This window comes from Saccopteryx leptura, chromosome 4, assembly GCF_036850995.1.
Source record: "Saccopteryx leptura isolate mSacLep1 chromosome 4, mSacLep1_pri_phased_curated, whole genome shotgun sequence".
NCBI lineage: Eukaryota > Metazoa > Chordata > Mammalia > Chiroptera > Emballonuridae > Saccopteryx > Saccopteryx leptura.
Window position 1 is genome coordinate 188743861 of NC_089506.1, and position 27596 is coordinate 188771456.

General features: G+C 39.7%; 1 protein-coding gene across 6 annotated transcripts in view; it reads right to left on the reverse strand.

The window, feature by feature from the left end:
* Positions 1-4285: 4285 nt before the first annotated feature.
* The window catches only part of LOC136403474 (NXPE family member 3-like), a 172927-nt gene continuing 149616 nt past the window's right edge, over positions 4286-27596 (reverse strand). For all 6 annotated transcript variants that reach the window (XM_066382236.1, XM_066382235.1, XM_066382239.1 and 3 more), the window contains 3 exons: positions 22571-22650; positions 21998-22210; positions 4286-6200 (listed from right to left, as the gene is read on the reverse strand). In XM_066382236.1, the coding sequence (XP_066238333.1) occupies positions 5668-6200; positions 21998-22210; positions 22571-22650 (826 nt within the window). In that variant the 3' untranslated portion in view covers positions 4286-5667. The remainder of the gene's footprint in view (positions 6201-21997; positions 22211-22570; positions 22651-27596) is intronic.

Here is a 27596-nt window from a genome sequence, read left to right on the forward strand (position 1 = left end):
CACACTTCCTGATATCAAGCTGTACTACAAGACCATTGTACTCAAAACAGCCTGGTACTGGCATAAGAGCAGGCACATAGATCAATGGAACAGAATGGATAACCCAGAAATAAACCCACAGCTCTATGGAAAACTGATATTTGACAAAGAAAGTAAGGGCATACAATGGAGTAAAGATAGCCTCTTCAACAAATGGTGTTGGAAAAATTGGACAGCAACCTGCAAAAAAACGAAACTAGACCACCAACTTACACCATTCACAAAAATAAACTCAAAATGGATAAAAGACTTAAATGTAAGGTGTGAAACCATAAGCATCTTAGAAGAAAACATAAGTAGTAAGCTCTCCAACATGTCTCGCAGCGATATATTTGCTGATTTATCTCCACGGGCAAATGAAATAAAAGACAGGATAAACAAATTGGGCTATATCAAACTAAAAAGCTTCTGCACAGCCAAAGACAATAAGAACAGAATAAAAAGACAAACTACACAATGGGAGAACATATTTGACAGTATATCTGATAAGGGGTTAATAACCAAAATTTATAAAGAATTTGTAAATCTCAACACCAGAAAGACAAACAATCCAATCAAGGAATGGGCAAAAGAAATGAATAGACACTTCTCCAAAGAGGATATACAGATGGCCAATAGGCATATAAAAAAAATGCTCAACATCACTAATCATTAGAGAAATGTAAATCAAAACCACAACGAGATATCACCTCACACGGGTCAGAATGGCGCTCATCAACAAAACAACATAGAATAAGTGCTGGCGAGGATGTGGAGAAAAGGGAACCCTCCTACTGGAGGGAATGCAGACTGGTGCAGCCTCTGTGGAAAACAGTATGGAGATTCCTCAAAAAATTGAAAATCGAACGGCCTTTTGACCCAACCATCCCACATTTAAGAATATACCCCAAGAACACCATAGAACGGTTCCAGAAGGAGAAATGCACCCCCATGTTTATAGCAGCATTGTTCACAATAACGAAGATCTGGAAACAGCCCAAGTGTCCATCAGAGGACGAGTGGATTAAAAAGCTTTGGTACATATATACTATGGAATACTACTCAGCCATAAGAAATGATAACATCGGATCATTTACAGTAACATGGATGGACCTTGATAACATTATATGAAGAATGTTTTATATTTTTAATGTTATTATTATTTTTATTAAAGATTTGTCTGTGAGCCAGATGCAGTCATCAAAAAAGCCACATCTGGCTCACAAGTCATAGGTTCCCAACCCCTGACTATGCCTTGAATAAAAGTTCTTTTGACATTGAACTTTATATACTGAACAGCACCTCTCATATAATGAATGCTTCAAAAATATTTTGTTAAATAGATGCATAAATAGGGTACCAAAAAAAAATCCTTATCTTGAAACAAAGAAGTCTGCTTTTATTTGAAACATCTTAAAAACTTCAGAGAAGATCCAAATACCTGCTGAACAGTGTCCCTAGAGATACAGCTTTTTAAAGCTGGTGTATAAATCCAGAGTTTCATTTCTTTTTTTTCTTTTTTTTTTTTTTAATTTTTTTTTTATTTATTCATTTTAGAGAGGAGAGAGGGAGAGAGGAGAGAGAGAGAGAGACAGGGGGGGGGAGGAGCTGGAAGCATCAACTCCCATATGTGCCTTGACCAGGCAAGCCCAGGGTTTCGAACCGGCGACCTCAGCATTTCCAGGTCGACGCTTTATCCACTGCGCCACCACAGGTCAGGCCAGAGTTTCATTTCTTAAAAACAAGTGGTCCCACAATATATTTCTTTTTCTCTCACCAGCTTCTTGTCAACATAGGCTCATCTCCTGGTCCTGTTTCTTTTCTAGACTCACAATAAAACTGATTTAAAGTAAAAGTTTCTTTAAGAATTATGCTACAATATGCTGATTTGAAAATAAATTTCCTAAAATTATTCTTTTTACCCATAAAAAGGTCATCAGAGATTTCCTGGTGATATTATTTTCGAAGAACTTATGCACAGGTTATAAACTTCCTTCTGTCAGAAGTGACTAGATGGTACTTTTCATTATCTTTCATTTTGAATTTCTAGGTAAGATTTTTAATGCAGCAACAATTAAACTCAAAAAGCCTTTTATTTTATTATAATTAATAACTTTGTATTACAGGGTAAACTGTTGAAGTGTATATTGAATATTTTCTTTTTTAATTTATTCATTTTAGAGAGAGAAAGAGGGAGAAACAGTAATTTGTTGTTTCACTTATTTATGTTTCCATTGGTTAATTCTTCTGTGTACCCTGAGTGGGGATCAAACCGTCAACCTTGGTGTATCCAGATGATGCTCTACCCAACAGAGCTACCCAGCCAGGGCTATATTGAAGATTTTATTGTTTAAAAATATGTTTGAGGATTTCCCTTATGATCTTCTTCGTTCTGTGTTACTATCCATTCACACAATAAGTGTGGAAAGAGGAGAGGAGGTAAATAAGTTAACATGAACAGGCAAAGAGGTTAGGTATTTGCCCAAAATTAAATTTTATAGTCTGGCAATTTTGGTAATCTGTGATTATTCAGGGCTGTAAAAATCATATCCGATGAGGTACAGATATACTATGGCAGGGGTCGGGAAACTTTTTGACTGAGAGAGCCATGACGCCACATATTTTAGAATGTAATTTCATGAGAGCCATACAACGACCTGTGTACGTTACACATTATCCATTTAAAATTTGGTGTTGTCCCAGAGGACATCTGTGATTGGCTCCAGACACTTGCAACCATGAACATGAGCTGTAGAAAATGAATGGATTGTAATACGTGAGAATGTTTTATTTTTCATGTTATTATTATTTTTATTAAAGATTTGTCTGCGAGCCAGATACAGCCATCAAAAGAGCCACATCTGGCTCATAAGCCATAGGTACCCGACCCCTGGGTTATGGTGACTTTTGGCTAATGGTTCCCTGAGTGTTCAGGCAAGGCTGGCACTTAATACAAATAAGTACTCAATAAAAACCATATCCAGGTAATTTCAGGAATCTACCTTACTCCAAGGTATATATTGAAAGGTCTGGACTCTAGCCTTCTTTCTCATCCAGGAAACAACTTTGATCATGGTATATAAAGTCTTCAGGGACCTTCTTATTCAATTCTGCTATCTGACCTTTTGTCTCACCCTATTCCCAACCCAAAAGTGTTGTGTGTGATTTTGAGCATCCCTGTTTCTCAGCCTGGAATACTCTTCTGATACTCTGTGCCTAGCTAATCCACAGTCTTCTTTCCAAACTCAACTCAGGTATCTCACCTTTTTAGAATTCTTCCCTTGATTCAAAAGACTGGGTTACATGGCTGTCTTGCGTATTCTCATAACTCACTTCTATTATATTATTTAACATATGAACCTGTAATTGCCAGGTACATAATCACATATTATAATTAATCCAAGTTCTTACTTTTAAGGAATGGAAGCTAATTCTGGCTGATTAAAGAGTAAGGGGTAGTAATAAAAGGATCTTGGGTAGCCCACATACTGATGGGAGACTGAAGAAACTTCTAGGAACTATACATATATTGATGGACTTACAACCTATGCAACTTACGACCATTCGACTTTACGACCACAATCACTAGCCAGGACTGCTCCGCGTCTGGCAGCACTGCTCTGTGTTGCCCAGTTGGGTGTACGACAGTGAGGACAAGCTTCCAGCAGCACTACCATCTCCGCGTGCACCATTTCAACTGTTATCCCAGACTCGGTATAGCAATTTGTGTTTTGTGTCTTGGATATTTTTCATCAAACCCCTCCCATGATGTCTACCAAGAGGAAATTGTCTTTGTCTACAACTCAGTCTGCCAAGAAGGAAAGAAAGGCCATCGATATTGACACGAAAATGAGCGCGGGCTCATCTAACTTGAGCATGGGTTCACCAGCTTGAGTGCAGGGGCGCTGGCTTGAGCATGGGATCATAGACATGACCTCATGGTCGCTGGCTTGAGCCCAGGTCACTGGCTTGAGCAAGGGGCCACTCGCTCTGCTGTAACCCCCTGCTCAGGCACATATGAGAAAGCAATCAATGAACAAATATGAAGGAGGAAAGAAAGTGAATGTGATCGCACATGTTTATAAAAAAACCAACTCCAGTAACCCCAACTGCTGCCTCAGATGATGACATCAATGATCCGCAGCCAAGCACCAGTGGCCAATAAAATGTTTCATACATGTTTATATATTATATTTTGATATGTTTTGCAATTGGGAAAATGTTTCCTATGGTATTTTTTATACCTGTATCTTGTATTTTTGTATGCACCTGTATTTTGTAATTTTGTATGTTTTGCAAATATTAAACCAGTTATACTGGTAATGCAGTGTTTTACTTAAACCTGACGAATGTAAAAATAAGAAGCAAAATGCTGTAGAGATGATACAAACGGCATAAAATGAACAAAGAAAATTATGATATATAACAATAATAAAAGAAAATTATGATAAAACATGACTTAAAGATTTTTATAACATCATTTCACAGTACTGTACATATAGCCTACTCAACTTACGACCAAATCATGTTACAACTGGTCTGCTGGAACTAATCGTGGTCGTAAGTCCAGTCGAGCACTAGCTGTACTTTATACCACCAACAACACTGCTGCCCAAATGAGCAGTAGGAGAAATTCCTGCTATGGTTTACACTGCACCAAAGATGCCATTTCTGTGCTAGGAGCCTGATCTTGCAACCACCACCACTATTGAAAACTAGGTGCCTCTGTTACCACCTTCACCAGCAAAATGAATTCTGGTGGACCTCATTTTTCAAGTTATTCATCTCTGAATTGAAGGATCTTATATTATGAAACCCAAGAGAAAAGATGGTTTCAACAAGGAAGGAGTGGCCTATGATGCAGAAAAAAATATCAAAATGTAAAAATTGGAAATTGTTCATGGGATTTACCTTCAAAGAAGCTCTTATTTACTGCGGTGAGACTAGCTCTGGTTAATTAGAAGAAAAGTGGATTGAGCAGTGAAAGGGTCTGAGGTTCTATTTCTGTATTATCCTTAGCCTGAGGGTAGAGTCCATTGAGACTAGTTTATACAGGCAGGGCTCACCTATTACACCTGTCACTTGAATAAAACCTTGACTTTGTTTTCTTGCCTTTGCAAGGCTACAATACAGCTGCTAGAGAATTAGACACAAACTAATACATATGACAAACTTGCAAAGAACTAAAAACACACATACAAATGAGTACAAGAAAACTAGGAAAATGTCGTTAAGGTTGGTGGATTTTATCAATGTTAATATCTTGAGTAGAATACTGTACTATAGTTTTGCAAATTGTTACCATTGGGAGAAAACGAATCTGTATTATTATTCACAACTGCATAATCTACAATTACACCAATAAAAATTTCCTAAAATGTAAATTTAAAAGAATGCATGTAAAATATATCATTTATCTATAATTACATATATATTTATAATTACATATATATATCTAAAATTTCTGCATACAGAGAGATGTATTCAAAATTAGTCTCCAATACAATAACAGTAACTAACCCTAGGTGATGAGACTTGTGGTTACCCCTCTTCTCTGTATCATTGTTAGTTCAGGGTCCCATTATTGCTGTGGTTTCTTCACAATTTCTATGACTTCTATCCACAAGGCTCCAAAATCCATAGAAATGCTCAGGTGGGGCAGATGAAGGAGAGGAGGAGGTCCACCTCATTGCGGACAATGAGGCGCCCTGGGTGGATGTTGTCGGGCACAGCCAGACTGGAGGTCATTTCCCAGGCATCCACAAAGGCCACACGGAGGTCAGCAAAGGCAGCTCGGAGGAGTCGGTTTATCTGCAGAGTGAACCAGTCACTGCCATACACGGACTTGTAGCCGGTGTTAGCCAGTTTGATGACCACAAGAGTGCGGGGCTCCCGGGCCAGCAGCGCAGCCACAGCTGCCCGGATCCCTGCCAGTCGTTGCACAAAAACAGATGGAGGGAAGGTGGTGAAGTGGGCACCCATCCCCAGCACCACCACGGTGTGGGGGCCCCCTGCCAGGCCTCCCAGCTCCCGGACCACGGAGTGCAGGGAGGCCACTGGTGTGCGGAGGGAGCGGAGGGGCCAGCTGTGGGCCCGCCAGTGCAGGACTATGTTCTGAGTGGTCTCCACGGCCATCAGGGGCCCTGTCTGGTATGTGGCATGTAGGTTCAAGGCCTTCAGGGCTGTGGGAGGCAGAAAGAGGAGGGTTAGGGGTTTATATAGACTGTGTACTATACTCTTGTACAAATGAAATGCTAGGCTCTATTTCCTAGGACTTAAGCATTTTGTTTCTAAACCTTAATGCACCCTTGCTCCCCAGTTTTTAAGGTTGCCAAGAATCTCACTATTTTCCATTCAAATACCTATTCAGCTTGTTTTTATTCCTCTAAGAAATTTCCCTTTCCGCTGCTGGATGACTTGTTCCAAAACCTTTCCCTTGCCTTTCGTAACGCTGCATCATCCTATTATTTCTACTATTCTGGTCATTCTTTGTTCAGTTGTTTGCTTCATATTTTCTTTGCACTGTGTAAATGAGGCATTCCCTGAAATTCTATCATTATTGTCTACTTTTCTTTACTAGCTACCTTTTGAGAAATTCATTCACTTTTACCTTTTTAGTTTTTGTCTAAGAGCTGATGGTGGCTTGCTAAGCTTGAGTCCACACTTTCAATCTTTCCATTTTCTAATCAATATTTTCTCTCCAATGGCCCACCATGGCCTTGAACACATGGCAAATAAATCTACACTCTGCACAAATCTCTCTCTCAACGTCCTGAACTTCTCCCTACTCTCCTATACCTGTCAACTATTGTTTTTGGTGACTTTCCAATGTTTTATTGTCTTTTTCTTGGCTTTCCAATGGAGACCTTTAGTCATATCCAATACCTACCTCTCTGTGTCTTAATCTGAAGTCAAATAATTCATCAACTCTTATTCATTTTTAAGGTTTCCTACATCTAACTCTTCCAACTTTTAGTTCAGGCTCTTAATAGCTCTTGGCTACATTCATCTAGCAATATATATATATTTTTAAATTTTTTCTTAAGTGAGAAGCAGGGAGGCAGAAGACAGACTCCCACATGCGTCCCAACTGGGATCAACCCTGCAAGCCCCCTATGCGGCAATACTCTGCTCATCTGGGTCCACTGTTCCATTGCTTCAAAACCAAGCTATTTTAGCACCTGAGGCAAAGCCATGGAACCATCCTCGGCATCCAGGGCCAAGTTGCTCCAACCGAGCCATGACTGCGGGAGGGGAAGAGAGAGATTGACTGAGAATTGGACCTGGGATATCCACACACCAGTTGACACTCTACCACTGAGCCAACCAGGAGTCTAGCAATATTTTATAAGTACAAAATGACACTGCACTGGGCACTTCTGTATATAGGGTGAAAAAGAAACAGATGTCCTTACCCTCATGGACCTTACGATTTCTTGGGGGAGAGAGAAAGATTTCCTGATGTGGAAGGGAGGTTGAAAATTTTGAGTAGCTGAAAGAAGATAGGTGCTCCTAGAGCATAATGGATGGCATGAGGTGAGGTTAGAGATATAGGCAAGGTTCAATCATGTCAATGATTTTAATTTTTCTCCCAAGGAAATTAGAATCCATTGAAGGTAAGTAACATGATCTAATTTACATTTTAAAAAGCTCACACTTGCGCCTGACCTGTGGTGGCGCAGCGGATGGAGTGTTGACCTGGAATGATGAGGTTGCCGGTTCGAGGCCCTGCACTTGTCTGGTCAAAGCACATATGGGAGTTGATGCTTCCTGCTCCTCCCTCCTCTCTCTCTCTCTCCTTGTCTCTCTCTCACTCTCTTCCCTAAAATGAAGAAAGAAAGAAAGAAAGAAAGAAAGAAAGAAAGAAAGAAAGAAAGAAAGAAAGAGCTCATACTTGCATTATCTTCACTGGCTTCAGGCACACAGGGCCTAAGTGGGAAGTGGGAAGAATGCCTACTTCCCTGTCTGCACATCATTTGTGCTCTTTGATATTTGGCATTAAATACGATAAATTTATGGCCTCTGACGTGCGGTCCTGGGAAAACACAGTATCAGACCCTCCTACAATTAGTGACAACCACTAACTTTTTCTCACGATAAGGTTTCCTCCATCTGCTCCCATCACTTGGATGTGAGACACCATTGGTGGCACTGGAAGCAGAGGAAATTGATGGATGGAGACTTGGGGAAATTATCACCATTCTGGAGTTAGTTAATCTTTGTCAAAACCTCCCTGTGAGAGAAGTTATTTCTACGTGACCAGGGACTTCTTTAGTAAAATAAATAAATAAATAAATAAATAAATAAATAAATAAATAAATAAATAAATAAAAAGGCTCACACTTGGCCTGACCGGGCAATGGCGCAGTGGATAGTATGTTGGACTGGGACGTGGAGAACCCAGGTTTAAAACCCCCAGGTGGTCAGCTTGAGCGTGGTCTCATCCAGCTTGAGCAGGGGATAACCAGCTTGAGCATGGAGTCGCTGGCTTGAGCGTGGAATCACAGACATGATTCCAAGGTTGCTGCTTGAGCAAGTGGTCACTCACTCTGCTATAGCCCTCCAATCAAGGCACATATGAGAAAGCAATCAATGAACAACTTAAGGAGACTAAGGAACTATAATGCAGAATTGATATTTCTCATCTCTCTCCCTTCCTACCTGTCTGTCCGTCTCTCTGTCTCTCTCTCTACCTCTGTCACAAAAAAAGAAATAAATAAAACTTTAACAAAATACTTTCTGTTTTTCTGAGACTCCGGAGACTGACTTTGATCACTTACCAATCCACGCAAGTTCACTGACAGGCAAATATGTATTTTTGGTGGCTTCATATACTAAAGCAATAGGGGATGGAACTTAGCATCCACCAAGGGAGAAAACCTAGTGTAACATTCCATGTACTGGGCTAGAAACTGAAGAATTTTACTTTGGATGTTGGTGTGTATTATACCTCCGAAGAGTACAACACTTCAAACTTTGTTCCTGAGCTGTAAGCACTCTTAGATATCTGCCAGAATGAAAACTCTTCTTCAGAATAAGATAACGGTGCCTTAGGTCTTGTGTTATATTTTGTCAAATAAAACATCCAGAAAACCATCAAATATCACAAGACATATGATGAGGCAACGCAAAACATGCCAGAGACAGGAGACAACAGAAAGAAAAATCTATGGGGACCCCAGATACTGTAATTATCAGACACGAATTGTAAAGCAACTATGCTTACTATGTTCAAGGAAATAAAAGTCTAGTTTTAAAGTCTCAGCAATAACCCAGAAACTATAAATGAGATATTGGAGATTTGAAAAATAATCATCTAGAAATTATGGAAGTAAAATATAGTAACTAATATTTAGAACCAATGGTTGGATTTAATAGCAGATTGGACACAACTGAAGAGAAAAGTAGTGAGTTGACACACAGATTGGAAAGGAAAACCCAGAATACGTGAAGAAGAAAATATATAAAAAGCACAGAAGACAGAGAAGATACAGAGAACAGAATGACAAAAATAAACATAATTTAATTGGAGTCCTAAGAGAAAGGAGGAGAAACTAGGAAGAGGTAATATTTGGAAAAAAAATATGACTGAGAATTTCCCAGAGACAATTAAAGAGGAGATAAAGGGTATTAATCCACTGTTTCAGTGATCTTAACAAAGCCAAAGTAGAATTTTGTGAAAAATTTATATCTAACCACGTTTGATTGAAGATATAGAAAAAATAAAATAATAAGAGAAGACAGAATTATCTATCATTTCTAGAAATAAGAAAGGTTTCTTTATAATGATAAAAAAGTTCAATATGTCAGGAATTTGTTATTATTCTAAATAGCTCTAATAATATGGTATTAAATAAATAAAGCAAATTTCAAAATATACACACACAAGGAAAAACAAATTCACAATCATTCTGGAAGGTTTTTTTGATATGTATCTCAATAATTAGTAAAATAAGTAGACAAATGATTAGTAATGATGTAAAGATTTGAACAGCATGATTTTTTTTTCCAGATAAGCATGGAGAGAGAGACAGGACTATCAAGCTGCTGCTGTATGTGCCCTGACTGGGGAATCAAACCAGTAACCTCTGTGCTCCAGGATGACGCTCCACCCAACTGAGCTTGTCTGAACAGGGTTTTTTATTTATTGATAGAGACAGAGAGAGGAAAGCAGAGAGAGGGGAGTGGAAAAGGAAGCATTCATTTGTTGTTCCACTTAGTCATGCATTCATTGGTTGCTCACTGTGTGTGCCCAGATGGGGGATCAAAACCACGACCTTGTTTGGGGTTAATGCTCTTAACTGACTGAGCAACCGGTCAGGGCCACATGATTTTAAAACCAGTCTTATTTAGACAATAAAGCTATCACTTGCAGAATACATACATCGAACATTTACAAAATTGATTGTAGGCCCTGGCCGGTTGGCTCGGCGGTAGAGCGTCGGCCTGGCGTGCGGGGGACCCGGGTTCAATTCCCGGTCAGGGCGCATAGGAGAGGTGCCCATTTGCTTCTCCACCCCCATCTCCTCCTTCCTCTCTGTCTCTCTCTTCCCCTCCCGCAGCCGGGGCTCCATTGGAGCGGAGATGGCCCAGGCAATGGGGATGGCTCCTTGGCCTCTGCCCCAGGCGCTGGGGTGGCTCTGGTCACGGTGGGGCAATGCCCCGAAGGGGCAGAACATTGCCCCCTGGTGGGCAGAGCGTCGCCCCTGGTGGGCATGCCAGGTGGGTCCCGGTCGGGCGCATGCGGGAGTCTGTCTGGCTGTCTCTCCCCGTTTCCAGCTTCAGAAGGATACAAGGAAAAAAAAAAAAAACTATAAAAATTTAAAATTAAAAAAAATTGATTGTAAATATTGGGACACAAAGCAAGTTTCATCAAATCTCAAAATATTTAAAATTTTAAAAATATAGAAATTAAAAGCTAAAATAATATTAATAGAAAGATATAGTATGTTTAAATATCTTAGTTGAAACCAAATTGAACTACAGATTCAATATAATCACAATAAAAATCTCAAAGTGTTTTTTTTGTTTTTTCAATTTCACAAGTTGATTAAAAGATTCATATGGTTCCAAGGATCTAATTAAAAACTTGATGCTTACGGAAAAAAAGATGGCAGCGGAGTAGGCGGATGCACAGACGCCCAGCTCTCACCATCAAACTGGAATACAAATCAATTTAGGAAAAATCAGCATGAAAAACCAACTCTGAACTGCAAGAACAGCTCTCAAAAACCAAGGAGCAAAGAAGAAACCACAACAATCCTGGTAAGGAGTGCCTGAAACTCCTCTGCTTACTGGAACGGAGTGGGGGGGGGGTGAGGCTGAGAGCCCAGAGAGGATCTCAGAGGGAAAAGAGCAGAAACTACTGCTCACAGCCACTTGCCTGGCGACCAGGGAGTGAGGTGCGTTGAAAAGACCAGCTTATCTCCCAAGTGGAAAGGACAGGGAGAGGGACAGACTGTGAGGGGCTAAGGAATGCAGGAAATGAAATAAAAAAGCTGACTCATCCATGCTGGAGGTGGCCATAGCTGGGGGAAGGACTGAACCTTTCACAAAACAGAGCTGAAGTGCTTCCGGATCAGAGATCTCCGGACATCTCTCCAGCTCCAATCAGCGCAACAAGACACAGCTGAAAACAAGAAGTGGGGAGGAGGGGCAGTAACTCAGGTCTCCATGGAGATCTGAGATACACCTCCCCTTACTGAAGCTGAGAAAACACCCTGCCCCCAGTGAGATTAGCTGGCTAAAGAGGCCTTCAGAGTCTCAGGTTACACCCATCGCATTCCTGGATACAGTTTCAAGGAAGCCCCCTGCTGAGATCAGTAAACAAGACTATCACCTGTTAAGAAAACAAACAAATCAAGACTTCAAAGCTGCTCAAATCCGAAAGTGGATTACAGATAACAGCTGATACCAACCCAAGAAGACCTAGAAATAACACAACTGAAAACTGGAGGCAGACAACACCAAGCCTAGACTCAACCAACTCTACAAATAAAACAACATGATGAGAAGACAAAGGAGTGCAATCCAAATGAAACCACAAGAGACACCTTCGAGACACGGACTGAGTGATATGGAAATAATCAAACTTCCAGATGCGGAGTTCAAAATAATGATTATAAGGATGCTTAGGGATCTTAGAACAACAATGGATGGTCATTATGAAAACCTAAATAAAGAATAAAGAAATAGCAAGTATAAAAAAGAATCAGTCGGAGATGACAAATACAATATCAGAAATAAAGACCACAATGGAAGGAATTAAAAACAGGATAGATAGAGCAGAGGATCGAATCAGCGAGTTAGAGGACAACTGGAATGAAGGCATGAAAGCAGAGAAGAAAAGAGAAAAGAGACTCAAAAAGTCAGAGGAAACTCTTAGAGAGCTCTATGACAACATGAAGAGAAATAACATCCGCATCATAGGGGTTCCTGAAGAAGAAGAAAAAGAACAAGGGATAGAGACTTTGTTCAATCATATCATAGCTGAAAACTTCCCTAAATTAATGCAAGAGAAACTCTCACAAATCCAAGAAGCACAGAGGACTCCATTAAAGAGAAACCCAAAGAAACCTACACCAAGACACATCATAATTAAAATACCAAAGCTAAGCAATAAAGAGAAAATATTAAAATCTGCAAGAGAAAAAAAAGTTATCACCTACAAAGGAGCCCCCATAAGGATGACATTTGACTTCTCAACAGAAACACTTGAGGCCAGAAGGGAATGGCAAGAAATATTCAAAGTAATGCAGAACAAGAACCTACAATCAAGACTACTTTATCCAGCAAGGCTATCGTTTAAAATCGAAGGAGAAATAAAAAGCTTCCCAGACAAAAAAACAACTCAAGGAATTCATTACAACCAAACCAATGCTGCAGGAAATGTTAAGGGGCCTGTTGTAAACAGATCAAAGTGGGAAAAGAATATAGCAAAAAAAGGAATACACCTTTAAAGAAGAAAATGGCAATAAACAACTACATATCAATAATAACCTTAAATGTAAATGGATTAAATGATCCAATCAAAAGACATAGGGTAGCTGCGTGGATAAGAAAACAGGACCCATACATATGTTGTCTACAAGAGACACACCTTAGAACAAAAGACACACATAGATTGAAGGTAAAAGGATGGAAAAAAATGTTTCATGCAAACGGAAATGAAAAAAAAGCTGGGGTAGCAATACTTATATCAGACAAATTGGACTTTAAAACAAAGGATATAGTAAGAGATAAAGAAGGCCACTACATAATGATAAAGGGAGTAATCCAACAGGAAGATATAACTATTATAAATATCTATGCACCTAATATAGGAGCACCCAAATATATAAAGCAGACTTTGATGGATTTAAAGGGCGAGATCAACAGCAATACTATAATAGTAGGAGATTTCAATACCCCACTAACATCACTAGATAGATCCTCAAGTAAGAAAATTAACAAAGAAACAGCAGACTTATTGGAAACACTAGATCAACTCGATTTAATAGATATCTTCAGAACCTTTCACCCTAAAGCAGCAGAATATACATTCTTTTCAAGTGCTCATGGTACATTCTCTAGGATAGACCACATGTTAGGGCACAAAAGTGCTCTCAACAAATTTAAGAAGACTGAAATCATATCAAGCACTTTCTCCGATCACAACGGCATGAAACTAGAAATGAATCACAACAGAAAAGCTCAAACATTCTCAAACACATGGAAACTAAATAGCAGGTTGTTAAATAATGAATGGATTAAGAATGAGATCAAAGAAGAAATAAAAAAATTCCTAGAAACGAATGACAATGAGCATACAACAACTCAAAATTTATGGGACACAGCGAAAGCAGTGCTGAGAGGGACGTTCATAGCACTACAGGCACACTTTAAGAAGCTAGAAAAAGCTCAAATAAACAACTTAACCCTGCATCTAAAAGAATTAGAAAAAGAACAGCAAGTAAAGCCCAAATGTAGTAGAAGGAAGGAAATAATAAAGATCAGAGCAGAAATAAATGAGATAGAGGCTAAAGAAACAATACAGAAGATCAATGAAACTAGGAGCTGGTTCTTTGAAAAGGTAAACAAGATTGATGAGCCTTTAACTAGACTCACCAAGAAAAAGAGAGAGAAGACTCAAATAAATAAAATTAGAAATGAGAGAGGAGAAATAACAACTGACACAACAGAAATACAAAATATTGTAAGAAAATACTATGAAGAACTGTATGCCAAAAAACTAGACAACCTAGATGAAATGGACAAATTCCTTGAAACATACAATCTTCCAAAAATCAATCTGGAAGAATCAGAAAACCTAAACAGACCGATTACAACAAAGGAGATCGAAACAGTTATCAAAAAACTCCCAACAAAGAAAAGTCCAGGGCCCGATGGCTTCACAACGGAATTCTACCAAATATTCAAAGAAGAACTAACTCCTATCCTTCTCAAACTATTTCAAAAAATTCAAGAAGAAGGAAGACTTCCAAGCTCCTTTTATGAGGCGAGCATAATTCTGATTCCAAAACCAGGCAAAGACAACACAAAGAAAGAAAATTATAGGCCAATATCTCTGATGAATATAGATGCTAAAATCCTCAACAAAATATTAGCAAACTGGATCCAACAATATATGGAAAAAATCATACACCATGATCAAGTGGGATTTGTTCTGGGGAGGCCAGGATGGTACAATATTTGTAAATCAATCAATGTGATTCATCACATAAACAAAAAGAAGGAGAAAAACCATATGATAATTTCAATAGATGCAGAAAAAGCATTTGATAAAATCCAGCACCCATTCATGATCAAAACTCTTAGCAAAGTGGGAATACAGGGAACATACCTCAACATGATAAAAGCCATCTATGAGAAACCCACAGCCAACATCATACTCAATGGGAAAAAATTAAAAGCAATACCCTTAAGATCAGGAACAAGGCAGGGGTGCCCCCTTTCACCACTCTTATTTAACATAGTCCTGGAAATCCTAGCCACAGCAATCAGACAAGAAGAAGAAATAAAAGGCATTCAAGTTGGAAAAGAAGAAGTAAAACTATCATTATTTGCAGATGATATGATATTGTATATAGAAAACCCTAAAGTCTAAGTCAAAAAGCTACTGGACCTGATAAATGAATTCAGCAAAGTGGCAGGATATAAAATCAATACTCAGAAATCAGAGGCATTTTTATACACCAACAATGAACAGTCAGAAAGAGAAATTAAGGAAACAATCCCCTTCACAATTACAACCAAAAAAATAAAGTACCTAGGAATAAACTTAACCAAGGAGACTAAAGACTTGTACTCGGAAAATTACAAAGCATTAATAAAAGAAATCAAGGAAGATACAAACAAGTGGAAGCACATACCGTGCTCATGGTTAGGAAGAATAAACATCATTAAAATGTCTATATTACCCAAAGCAATCTATAAATTCAATGCAATACCAATTAAAATACCAATGACATACTTCAAAGATATAGAACACATATTCCAAAAATTTATATGGAACCAAAAGAGAACACGAATAGCCTCAGCAATCTTAAAAAAGAAGAATAAAGTGGGAAGTATCACACTTCCTGATATCAAGTTATACTACAAGGCCATTGTACTCAAAACAGCCTGGTACTGGCATAAGAACAGGCATATAGATCAATGGAACAGAACAGAGAACCCAGAAATAAACCCACAGTTCTATGGAAAACTGATATTTGACAAAGGAGGCAAGGAAATACAATGGAGTAAAGACAGCCTCTTTAACAAACGGTGTTGGGAAAATTGGACAGCTACCTGCAAAAAAATGAAACTAGATCACCAGCTTACACCACTCACAAAAATAAACTCAAAATGGATAAAAGACTTAAATGTAGGCCATGAAACCATAAGCATCTTAGAAGAAAACATAGGCAGTAAGCTCTCGGACATCTCTCAGAGCAATATATTTGCTGATTTATCTCCATGGGGAAGTGAAATAAAAGACAGGATAAACAAATGGGACTATATCAAACTAAAAAGCTTTTGCACAGCTAAAGACAACAAGAACAGAATAAAAAGACAAACTACACAATGGGAGAACATATTTGACAATACGTCGGATAAGGGGTTAATAACCAAAATTTATAAAGAACTCGTAAATCTCAACACCAGGAAGACAAACAATCCAATCCAAAAATGGGCAAAAGAGATGAATAGACACTTCTCCAAAGAGGACATACAGATGGCCAACAGGCATATGAAAAAATGCTCAACATCACTAATCATTAGAGAAATGCAAATTAAAACCACAATGAGATATCACCTCACACCAGTGAGAATGGCGCTCATCAACAAAACAACACAGAATAAGTGCTGGCGAGGATGTGGAGAAAAGGGAACCCTCCTGAACTGCTGGTGGGAATGCAGACTGGTGCAGCCTCTGTGGAAAACAGTATGGAGATTCCTCAAAAAACTGAAAATCGAACTGCCTTTTGACCCAGCTATCTCACTTTTAGGAATATACCCCAAGGACACCATAGAACGGCTCGAAAAGGAGAGATGCACCCCCATGTTTGTGGCAGCATTGTTCACAATAGCGAAGATCTGGAAACAGCCCAAGTGTCCGTCAGAGGACGAGCGGATTAAAAAGCTTTGGTACATATATACTATGGAATACTACTCAGCCATAAGAAATGATGACATCAAATCATTTACAATAACATGGATGGACCTTGGTAACATTATACGGAGTGAAATAAGTAAATCAGAAAAAAAACTAAGAACTATATGAATCCATACATAGAAGGGACATAAAAATGAGACTCAGAGACATGAACAAGATTATGATGGCAACAGGGGTGGGGGTGGGGGGAGGGGCGATGGGGTGAAGAAGGAGAGAGGGGTTGGGAGAGGGGAGGGGCACAAAGAAAATCAGATAGAAGGTGACAGAAGACAATTTAACTTTGGGGGAGTGGTATACAGCACAATCAAATGTCAAAATAATCTAGAGATGTTTTCTCTCAACATATGTACCCTGATTTATCAATGTCACTGCATTAAATTTAATAAAAAAAAAAGAAAAAAAAAGTTAAAATAAAAAAAAAAACTTGATGCTTACCAGTTCACTACTTATGTCTGTAAACACTGATGATGATATTTCTTACTGTTACTTTAATGGCATAAAGACTTGCACTCTTGAATTAAGTGGGTGTCAGGAGGCCTATGTAGCCATTCCATCAATATTCGCAAGATTCTTCTCACATTACAATTGTTTTGCAAACATTTTCCATATATTTATGGGTACAACAAAAATTAAGTGTTGTAAATGCTGTTGCCTTTAGCTATAACTAAAAACATTCCAGTAAACCTGTTTTTGACTGTATAAAAGAATGACATTTTTTACATTTTTTGACATTTGAATTATGGAAATGGAAATTTTAAACAGTGTGAAAAACACAGTAGTATGGTACTACCATAAAATTGGAGATAATAAAATTAATGGAGGAAAAAAAATACTCACATGGAAGCACATACACACACATAAATCTGCCACGACCTTTTTAAAGAAAAAAAATGTAAGTCTTGTCCACCAGAAAGCCAAAATTATAACCATGCTATAGTGATGAAGACGGGTGGTATTGGTGCTGGTATAGACAAAAGGGTTCACTAAACAGACTAGAGAGCTCCTAAACAGAAGGATGTATGGACACCTGATTTGTGACGAAGATGCACTGCAGAGCTATGGGAAAAGAGTAAACTTCTCAGTCAATGGTGCCAAGTCATTCAGGTATCCAAATATCCAAAAATTAAAAAAAAAATAGGTGGTCATTGATAACTAATTAGAGAAATTCAAATGAAAACCACATGAACCACTACTACACACCCACAATATTTTCCAAATACTAAAAAATGATAATATCAAATACTGGCAAGAATGTGGAACAACAAAAACCAATGATGAAAGAGTAAACCAGTAAAATTACTTCTTAAAAATTGGCAAAATCTATTTATATAAAGTATAAAGATACACCTACTCTCTGATCAGCAAAACCACCGCCAGGTGACATCCTGTAGAAACACATGCTCATGAAGACTATATATTTACTTGCACAAGAAAATCTATAGCAGCATTTTTCATAATGTTCTCATCAACTGTAGAATATAAAAGTATAGTTTGATATAATCATACTATGAATTACCATAGAGCAGTGAAAAAGGATGAACTATAATTAACTGAAAGTATATGGATGAATCTTACATACGAAATATGGAGCAAAAGAAGCCAGACACAACAGAATTAACAGTGTATGTTCTCTTTTACATGCAGTTGAAAATCCGGCAAAATTCATACATATTGTTTAAGAATGCCTTATTAGTTGGCAAAACTATCAAGAAAATCAAAGGCATAAATATTATAAAAGAATAATGAATACCTCTAGAATAATGGGAGAGAGAGAAAGAGTTATACTCAAGGGAGATAGTTTATCAAGAGGGCTTCTAAAGTGAGGGTCTTGTTCTCTTTCATATATTGGGTGGAGCTTATATAGAGGATCATTGTATAACAATTTGGTAAATTGTTTTACACATTTCTCCATCTTTTATTATATTTTCTAATAAAATTTTAAATAAAAATATGCACACCCATTGATATATATTCATGTATATATACTATATACTGAAATCCTTGTATTTGCCCTGGCCACTTGGCTCTGTAGATAGAACGTAGACCTGGCATACAGATGTCCTAGGTTCACTCCTGGGTCAGGGCACACATGAGAAGTGACCATCTGCTTCTCTCATTTTCCCTCTCCCCCTTCTCTCTCTCTTCCACTTCTGTGGCCAGTGGCTGTGGATAGCTCAGGATAGCTTGGTTGGTCCTAACGTCAGCCTCAGGTGCTTACAATAGCTCAATTGAGCATCAGTCCCAGAAAAGGGGTTGCTGGGTGAATCCCGGTCAAGACGCATACAAGATTTTTTCTATCTCCCCTCCTTTCACTTTAAAAAAAATTCCTCTATTTGTAAAAAGAAGTACTTGACAGATAAATGAGAAATTAACAAATTATTTCCCTATGAATAGAAGGGGAATGGAATTTGAGGACAGGTATGAAAATAAAACTCTTTGCATAATTTTTTATATAGTTTTTCTTAGGTTTCATTTCTTTAACTCAGCCAGTAAGTCTGTTTCAGGGCTCACAGCAGATGACCAACCGCAAAGGAATGTCTGATGTCACAAGCCAAGAAGTCCTGGATGATTGAAAGCCCCACGACCCTTCCCACTCCCCCTCAAAAAAGAACCCTAGTCCTAGGCTGTGCCTGGAATGCGACTCCCCTTACCAGTCAGCACAGCAAGGTCCATTTTTTCTTTTCAATAAAGCCTGTTACTCTGGTCTTTTTGGACTCCCATGGATGCTAACAGTTTTGACTTTTGATTATGTACCTGCAATTTATTTTCAAAAATTAAATCTAAAAAGTGTAATTTCTGAAACTGGGAACATAAAAAAAGAAACAAAACTAAATATTTATGATCATGGTTTCACAACTTACATTCAAGTCTTTTATCCATTTTGAGTTTATTTCTGTGAATGGTGTAAGTTGGTGGTCTAGTTTCATTTTTTTGCATGTACTTGTCCCATTTTCCCAGCACCATTTGTGGAAGAGACTGTCTTTACTCCACTGTATGCTCTTATCTCCTTTGTCAAATATCAATTGGCCATAGAGATGTGGGTTTATTTCTGGGTTCTCTGTTCTGTTCCATTGATCTGCATATTAATACAGAGTTCTAACAAATGCAAACTAAGCTAGAAAGACAGAAAGCAGAGGTGTGGTTGACTGGGGAGGAGGAAAGATAAGAGGGAGGGATTAGTAAGGGCCACCAGAAATGTTGTCTAGGTAGTGGATATGCTAATTATATTTTTTGTGAAGATTTTTTTTCTGGGTGTACATATATATCATATATTATAACTTTCTAATTTTATATTTTCAATTTACTCTATTTATGGTTTGTCAATTATACTTTAATAAATTGTTTAAAATAAACGAGAACCTCAAATTAGGTCTAGTGACTGAGGGTGACATATGAAAACTTTCTAAACTTTAAAAATATTTCTAAACTTCCAGAAAGACAGGACTGTATCTTCACTACCTATCTGAGATCAGAGATAATATATTAAGTGGACTTTGCTCAAAAACATGGTAAACAAGAGCCACAACCGGCCTGTTGCTAACTTTACAATTGAGTTCACAGAGATTATGACCACCAAATAGTAGGCACAGTCCAACAGACATACAGGCTAGCTTTTCTGTTCTACTCATACTCCTCAGACATCTTCCAGACTTATAATAACCTTGAATTAGGTGCTGGCTGCTTGGACATGGTTTTATTTAAAATAATTGCTATTGATGCTAAGTATTTGTTTTTCTTTTCTTTCTTTATTTTTATTTTTATCAAGTTGGAGGCAAGGAGGCAAGAAGGACAGACTCTAGCATGTACCCCAACTGGGATCCACCTGGCAAACCCTCTGTGGGTGATGCTCTTCCCATCTGGGGTGCTACTTAGTTGCTCAGCAACTGAGTCATTTTTAGCACTCGAAGAGAGGCCATGAAGCTATCCTCAGTGCCTAGGGCCAACTTGCTCAAACCATTCAAGCCATGGCTCTAGGAGGAGAAGAGAGAAAGAGAAGGGAGACGGTAGAGCGTCAGCCTGGCGTGCGGGGGACCTGGGTTCGATTCCCGGCCAGGGCACATAGGAGAAGCGCCCATTTGCTTCTCCACCCCCCCCACCTCCCCTCCTTCCTCTCTGTTTCTCTCTTCCCCTCCTGCAGCCAAGGCTCCATTGGAGCAAAGATGGCCCGGGCACTGGGGATGGCTCCTTGGCCTCTGCCCCAGGCACTAGAGTGGCTCTGGTCGCGGCAGAGCGACGCCCTGGAGGGGCAGAGCATCGCCCCCTGGTGGGCAGAGCGGTGCCCCTGGTGGGCGTGCCGGGTGGATCCCGGTCGGGCACATGCGGGAGTCAGTCTGACTGTCTCTCCCCGTTTCCAGCTTCAGAAATATACAAAAAAAAAAAAAAAAAAAGAAAAGAAAGAGAAGGGAGAAGGGTGGAGAAGTAGATGGGCACTTCTCCTGTGTGCCCTGACAGGGAATCAAACCCAGGACATCCACAAGCCAGTTCAACACTCTACCACTGAGCCAACCTGCCAGGGCTGTTCTTCTTTTCTAAATGGAATGTTATTCAAAAATACTCTGATAATTTTCTGTTTTTCATAAACTCAACTAATATTTAGAAAAACGGTGCACAGGGAAGATTTGGGACTGGATTAATTTAACTTTGGAGGGCTGAGGAAACAACACACATTCAGCAGAAGTCACTCAGGTTTTAGGTACTAAGAGAACCACAGTTTTATCAGCTGTTGGTCAGGATACAGAAGTGAGGCAGAGGAGAGAAAGAGATTGAATAGGGGAGGAGAGCAGAAGAGGGGTGGAAGGAAAGAGGAGAGAGAAGAAAGGAGAGAAGGGAGGAAGGAAGGAGGGTAGAAGGGAGGGGAGAAGAAGAAAGGGGAGAAGAAGAGAGGGAAGCCGAGAGAGGAGAGGGAAGCAGAGGAGAGGCGAGGGCAGGGGAAAAAGAAATTGAGGTGAATGGGGGACAAAAGTTTGACCTTTATATCTTTCATATGTTAACTTTACTTAAGAGATTAAAATGAGGATTTTTATTTAGAAACTGAATGGGGGACGTTTTGGTATTATCAGAAATGGTATTATTTGAAAGTTGTTTCTTTATGCTGTCATTTGAGTTCATTACATAACTTCTGGTAAACTAAACTGGAAAGGCAGCTGGGTGGTAATAATTACATCTTCCAAGCTCTGATTCCTTTGCTCACTTGTTCTTGGAACATTCCCAGCATGCTGTCACAAACTCTCATTGGAAATACAGGAGCCTTGTCTCTCAAACCCTGATTCTGCTCTTTTTCTCTTAGGAGTCCTGCCCTCTCCCCTCATGGCCACTCACAGGGCACAGTGTCACGCAGATACTCCCACCACTGCCGAAGTGTGGAGTCCCCCATCATGTGGACGACGTGACCAGCCAGGCAGCCCAGGATGCTATCAGCAGTGGAAAAGGAGCGGCTGGAGCAGGACAGCGAGTGCCACACATCTCCGTGGTAGAAGCCAGAGGGCTTTGTGGCGGGAAGCCCAGGGCTGCATGGGGGGCGTTGGGACAGGGCTATAGAAAAGAGAACAATAGAACAGTACTAACTTTTATATATTGCAATATGCCAAGGGCTCTTCTATATGCTTTATACATATTATTTCATACAAAGTCCATGAGGTATTATTCTTATCTCATTTACAATTGGGGACACTGAGGCCCTGAGTTGTAAAGCAATTTGCTTATGTTCAAGAATAGTGACTGGCAGAGGTAGCATTTTAACCCAAGAAGTCTGACTTTAGAGCACATATTACTAACCATTATGCAAAACTGCCCTGGCAAGAGGACTGGGGCTAAACTCCCAGTCAAGGAATAAAACCTCTCTACATCTATTCCACCCCCACCCCGACCCCAGCAAATGCCAGCCCCACTCACCTAGGCTGCTGTTTCCTGGGGCTGCCATTCTGATCTGGATTGGAGAAACGCCCTGAGGGAGCACCTTGTCTGTCACTTTCCTGGAGAAATACCAAGATTGAGTACTGAGGGGGTGGGGTGATGACTAGGTAAAAGCTGGGCTCGGTATGGGGATATGATGGCTGACTTGTAATTTCTACTCTGCCTAAGTCCAAAAAAAGCTTGAGGTAGTTACAATACAATTAGCACATTTATAAAGAGGCAATTATAATGAAGAGTCAGAAAAATGATGGAAAGAGGAGAAAATCTTATCAGAAACCTGGACCTTCTGCAAGCAACCCACCCATTAGCTCTCAGTATACTAACAGTCCAGGTAATAAACGAACATCCAAGCTGGGTCACGTACTTCCCCTTCTCTGATAAATAGAGTATACAAGCATCCCAAGAAAGACAAACCCTTCGTTGCACTAAATTCTGGAAGAAACGTGGAGCAGAGTAATTTTTGTTTACAAAAACAATGAAGATGTAACTCCTTAAGTGTGGGCTGTGCATAGAGATGCCCAAAGAACACAGTGTGGAAGGGGGGTGGGGTGGGCAGGTAGTTTTACAGTAGAGAAACCAGGCAACACTGCCCAGCCAGGTGACCAGGTTAACATCAACATTTATAAATCAGGTTGATAGTATGTGCCCTTGATAGGATGTGATGACAATGTAATCCATCTCTGTGACCTTCCTCCCCAAACCCATAACCCACCTCTAATCATAAGAAAACCACCAGACAAATTTCAATAGAGAGGAATACTATAATATAATTAACCAATACTCCTCAAAACTGTCAAAGTCATTAAAAGTAAGGAAACTATGAGAAAGTGTCACAACAAAGAAGAGCCTTGACACCTAAATGTTAATGTGGTATTCTGAATGGGATCCTAGAACAGAAGAAGAATATTAGGTTAAAACTACAATAACCTAAGCAAACTATGAACTTTACTTAATAATAACGTATCAACATTGATTGGTTTATGAATTGAAACAAATACCAAACTAATATAAAATGTTAATACTAGGAGAAATTATGGAAGAAAACTGATAGGGGACCTCTCTGTACCATCTGCTCAATTTCTTTGTAAGTCTAAAACTGTTTTAACCATAAAGTTTAGTAATAAAAAAATTGCATACAGATGTTCTTTAAAGAGAACTGAAAATACCTGCTCACAAAAGTTTAATATTTCAATGTTGACAGCAGCTTGATTCATAATAGCTAAAACCTGGAAACAATCCAAATGTTCAAGAGATAAATGGATATCCATACAATGGAACACCATTCATTTAAAAAAATAAAGAAAAAGAAAATTACTGACCTGGGTGAATCTCAAAAAACATTTTACGGAGTGAAAGAAGCCAAATACAAGAGTACGAATTGTATAATTCTATTTTTATGCAATTCTAGAAAAGGCAAAACTAATATATACTTGTAGAAAGCAAATCAGTGTTTACCTGGGGCTGGAGGCAGATGAAGGAAATGGACTGTAAAAGGACACATGGGAATCTTTGGAAGTGGTGGAAATGTTCTATTGATTGTGGTGACAGTTACATGGGCATACACATTTATTAAAACTCATTGACCTGCACATTTCAAACAAGACCATTTAATCGTATGTAAATTATACTGCAATAAACTAGATTTAAATTTTTTTATCAAAATTAAAACTCAGTAAGATTATGAGCTGCTGAGTAGGTGATAATTAAATACATAGCTATTAAATAAGAATAACTATTTGAATGTATGAGCTGCTGTTTCTAAAATTGTGGGTTCCAGTACCAGTGAGGCTGGAAATACTGTTGAGCAATCCTTTTTTTTTTTAAAGTTGAATATTACTTATTATTTTTCTTTTTTTTTAATTGATTCATTTTAATTTATTGTGTTTACGTAGATTCTAGTGTTGCCACGAATGCATCCCCCTTCCTCCCCGTATTCCCCTCAACTCTCCCTTGCCCCTTCCCCACAGCACCCTTCTCCCTTCCCTTCAGGATTATCTCATCCTATCATCCCCTTTCCCTCTGTCCTCTTTTCCTCTGGTCCCTTTGATTCCTCCTCTGTCTTAATTCTGATTCCTCAGTTCACATTGTTCATTGGATTCCTCAAATGAGTGAGGTCATATGATATTTTTCTTTCTCTGCCTGGCTTATTTCACTTAACATAATAGTTTCCAGGTCCATCCACGTTGTTGCAAAAGGTAAAATTTTTTTATTACAGGGACAGAGAGAGAGAGTCAGAGAGAGGAATAGACAGGGACGGAGAGAGATGAGAAGCATCAAACATCAGCTTTTCATTGCGACACCTTAGTTGTTCATTGATTGATTTCTCATATGTGCCTTGACCACGGGCCTTCAGCAGACCGAGTAACCCCTTGCTTGAGCCAGTGACCTTGGGTCCAAGCTGGTGAGCTTTTGGCTCAAGCCAGATGAGCCCACGCTCAAGCTGGTGACCTCGGGGTCTCGAACCTGGGTCCTTCCACATCCCAGTCCGATGCTCTATCCACTGTGCCACCGCCTGGTCAGGCGTTTCTCCAACATTTTACTCTCAGTCTATATGTATCTTTTGTTTTGAGGTGTGTCTCTTGTAGACAGCTTATGTATGGGTCCTGTTTTCTTATCCACGCAGCTACCCTATGTCTTTTGATTGGAGCATTTAATCCATTTACATTTAAGGTTATTATTGATATGTAGTTGTTTATTGACATTTTATTCTTTAAATCTACATTTTTCTTTTACTATATTCCCCCCCCCCTTTGTTCTGTTTACAACAGGCCCCTTAACATTTCTTGCAGCATTGGTTTGGTTGTAATAAATTCCTTGAGGTTTTTTGTTTTTGTTTTTTTGTCTGGGAAGCTTTTTATTTCTCCTTCACTTTTAAATGATAGCCTTGCTGGATAAAGAAGTCTTGGTTGTAGGCTCTTGTTCTGCATTACTTTGAATATTTTTTGCCATTCCCTTCTGGCCTCAAGTGTTTCTGTTGAGAAGTCAGATGTTATCCTTATGGGGGCTCCTTTGTAGGTGATTGACTTTTTTTCCCTTGCAGCTTTTAGTATTTTTTGTTTATCTCTGAGCTTTGGTATTTTAATTATGATGTGTCTTGGTATAGGTTTCTTTGGGTTTCTCTTTAATGGAATTCTCTGTGCTTCTTGAACTTGTGTGACTTTTTCCTGCATCAATTTAGGGAAGTTTTTCAGCTATGATTTCTTCAAACAGGTTCTCCATCTCTTGTTCTTTCTCTTCTTCTTCAGGAATCCCTATTATGCAGATGTTGTTTCTCTTTGTGTTGTCATAGAGCTCTCTTAGAGATTCCGCTGACTTTTTGAGCCTCTTTCTTTTTGCTGCTCTGCTTCTATGCTTTCATTTATCTTGTCTTCTAAATTGCTGATTCGATCCTCTGCTTCATCCAGCCAAATTTTCATTTCTTTTAGTGTTTTCTTCACTTCTGATATTGTATTTGTTATTTCTGACTGGTTCTTCTTTATTATTTCAATGTCCTTTTTGATGCTTGTTATCTTTTTATTTAGGTGCTCATTGCGTCCATCCATTGTTGCTCTAAGGTCTTTGAGCATTCTAATAATTATTATTTTAAACTCTGCATCCGGTAGTTTGGTTATTTCCATCTCATTCCATTCTTTTTCTGGGGATTTCTCTTGTTGATTCATTTGGATTTCATTTCTCTGTCTTCCTATTTTGTCTGCGTATATGCTCCTTGTTTGGGTGTGTTGTTTGTGAAGTTAGCTAAGTCTAGGGTTGGTATTGTCTGCCTCCAATTTTCAGCTGTGTTATTTTTAGGTCTTTTGGGGTTGGCATCAGCTGTTGTTTGTAATCCACTGTGGGCTACTTATCTGCTATCACTGTTCTTTTTTGCTGTTTGTGTTGGTGTTTTCCATATCTTAGCTGGTTCAGGTGTGAGGAGCCCTTCTTTAAGCTTCCACTCTAACAAGGTTTGTTAGGTCCTGAACCGGTGCTTTCCGTATCTGGCCACTGAATGTGGCTGCCCTTGACCTCCCTGTCTGGGGGCTGGTGCAGATCAGTGGGAGTCACTGCCTATGCCTGGCTCTTATCAACCTTTTTGTAGCTACAGGCAATCCAGATTTTGTGGGCTGCCTCTGCTGGGCCCAGGTGCCGTTGTAAATATCAGCTGTACTCCTAAGCTTGCTTATATCTGCTCTTGGCCTGGGGGAAGTTCCTTTAAAAGTTCAAGTTCCCCTGAGATCCGCTTTCTGTTACCTCTTATTGCTGGCTACTTGTTGGGCTCAGTACTGTAATTCAGTGATTAGGTATGGTATTGGATGTGGCCTGCTCCTTAGCCTCAGGTGTCATTCTATCCAGACTTTCTATTTATTTATTTTATTTTATCTTATTTTGTTTTTATCTTCTTTTTCAGCACTCAGTAGGGTGTACTCACCCGTTCTGTGGTCTGTCCACTGGGCCACCGCTGCTGTTACTGTCTGGGGTGTTTGAGCTCAGGTGCTGATGGTGCCAGCCCACCTCTGTGGCCACCGTGGCCACCACTGCTCCAGAAGGGCTGCGCACACTCGTGTGCCTGCTTGGACCACTTCCAAGACCGCCCCAGCCTCCACTGCCACTGAGGGCTGGTCTGTGCTGTGGGCAAGTTTGCGCATGGGCTTGGGCCTCCACAGTGTCTGCCACGGCTTCCACCCTTGTGGGTGGGCCTGAACATGCCTGCTCAGACTGCTCTGGGGCTGCTTCAACCTCCACTGCTGCCATGGGCGGGTCCACGTCGCTGGGGGTTGGTGCACTGGCCCGGATCTCCGCAGTGGCCGCTGTGACTTCTACCCTTGCTGGCGGGATCATGTGTGCCCACACGGATCCCCTCTGCTGTTGCTCAGGCCTCTTTCTCTGTCAAGGATGGACCCTATGCCACAGGCAGGTCTGTGTGTGAGCCCAGACCTTCACAGTGGCTGCAGTGGTTCCCACCTTCATGGGCTGGCCCATGCTAGCTTGCTCCAACCGCCCTGGCCTTCACAGCTGTGTCCTGGGCTTT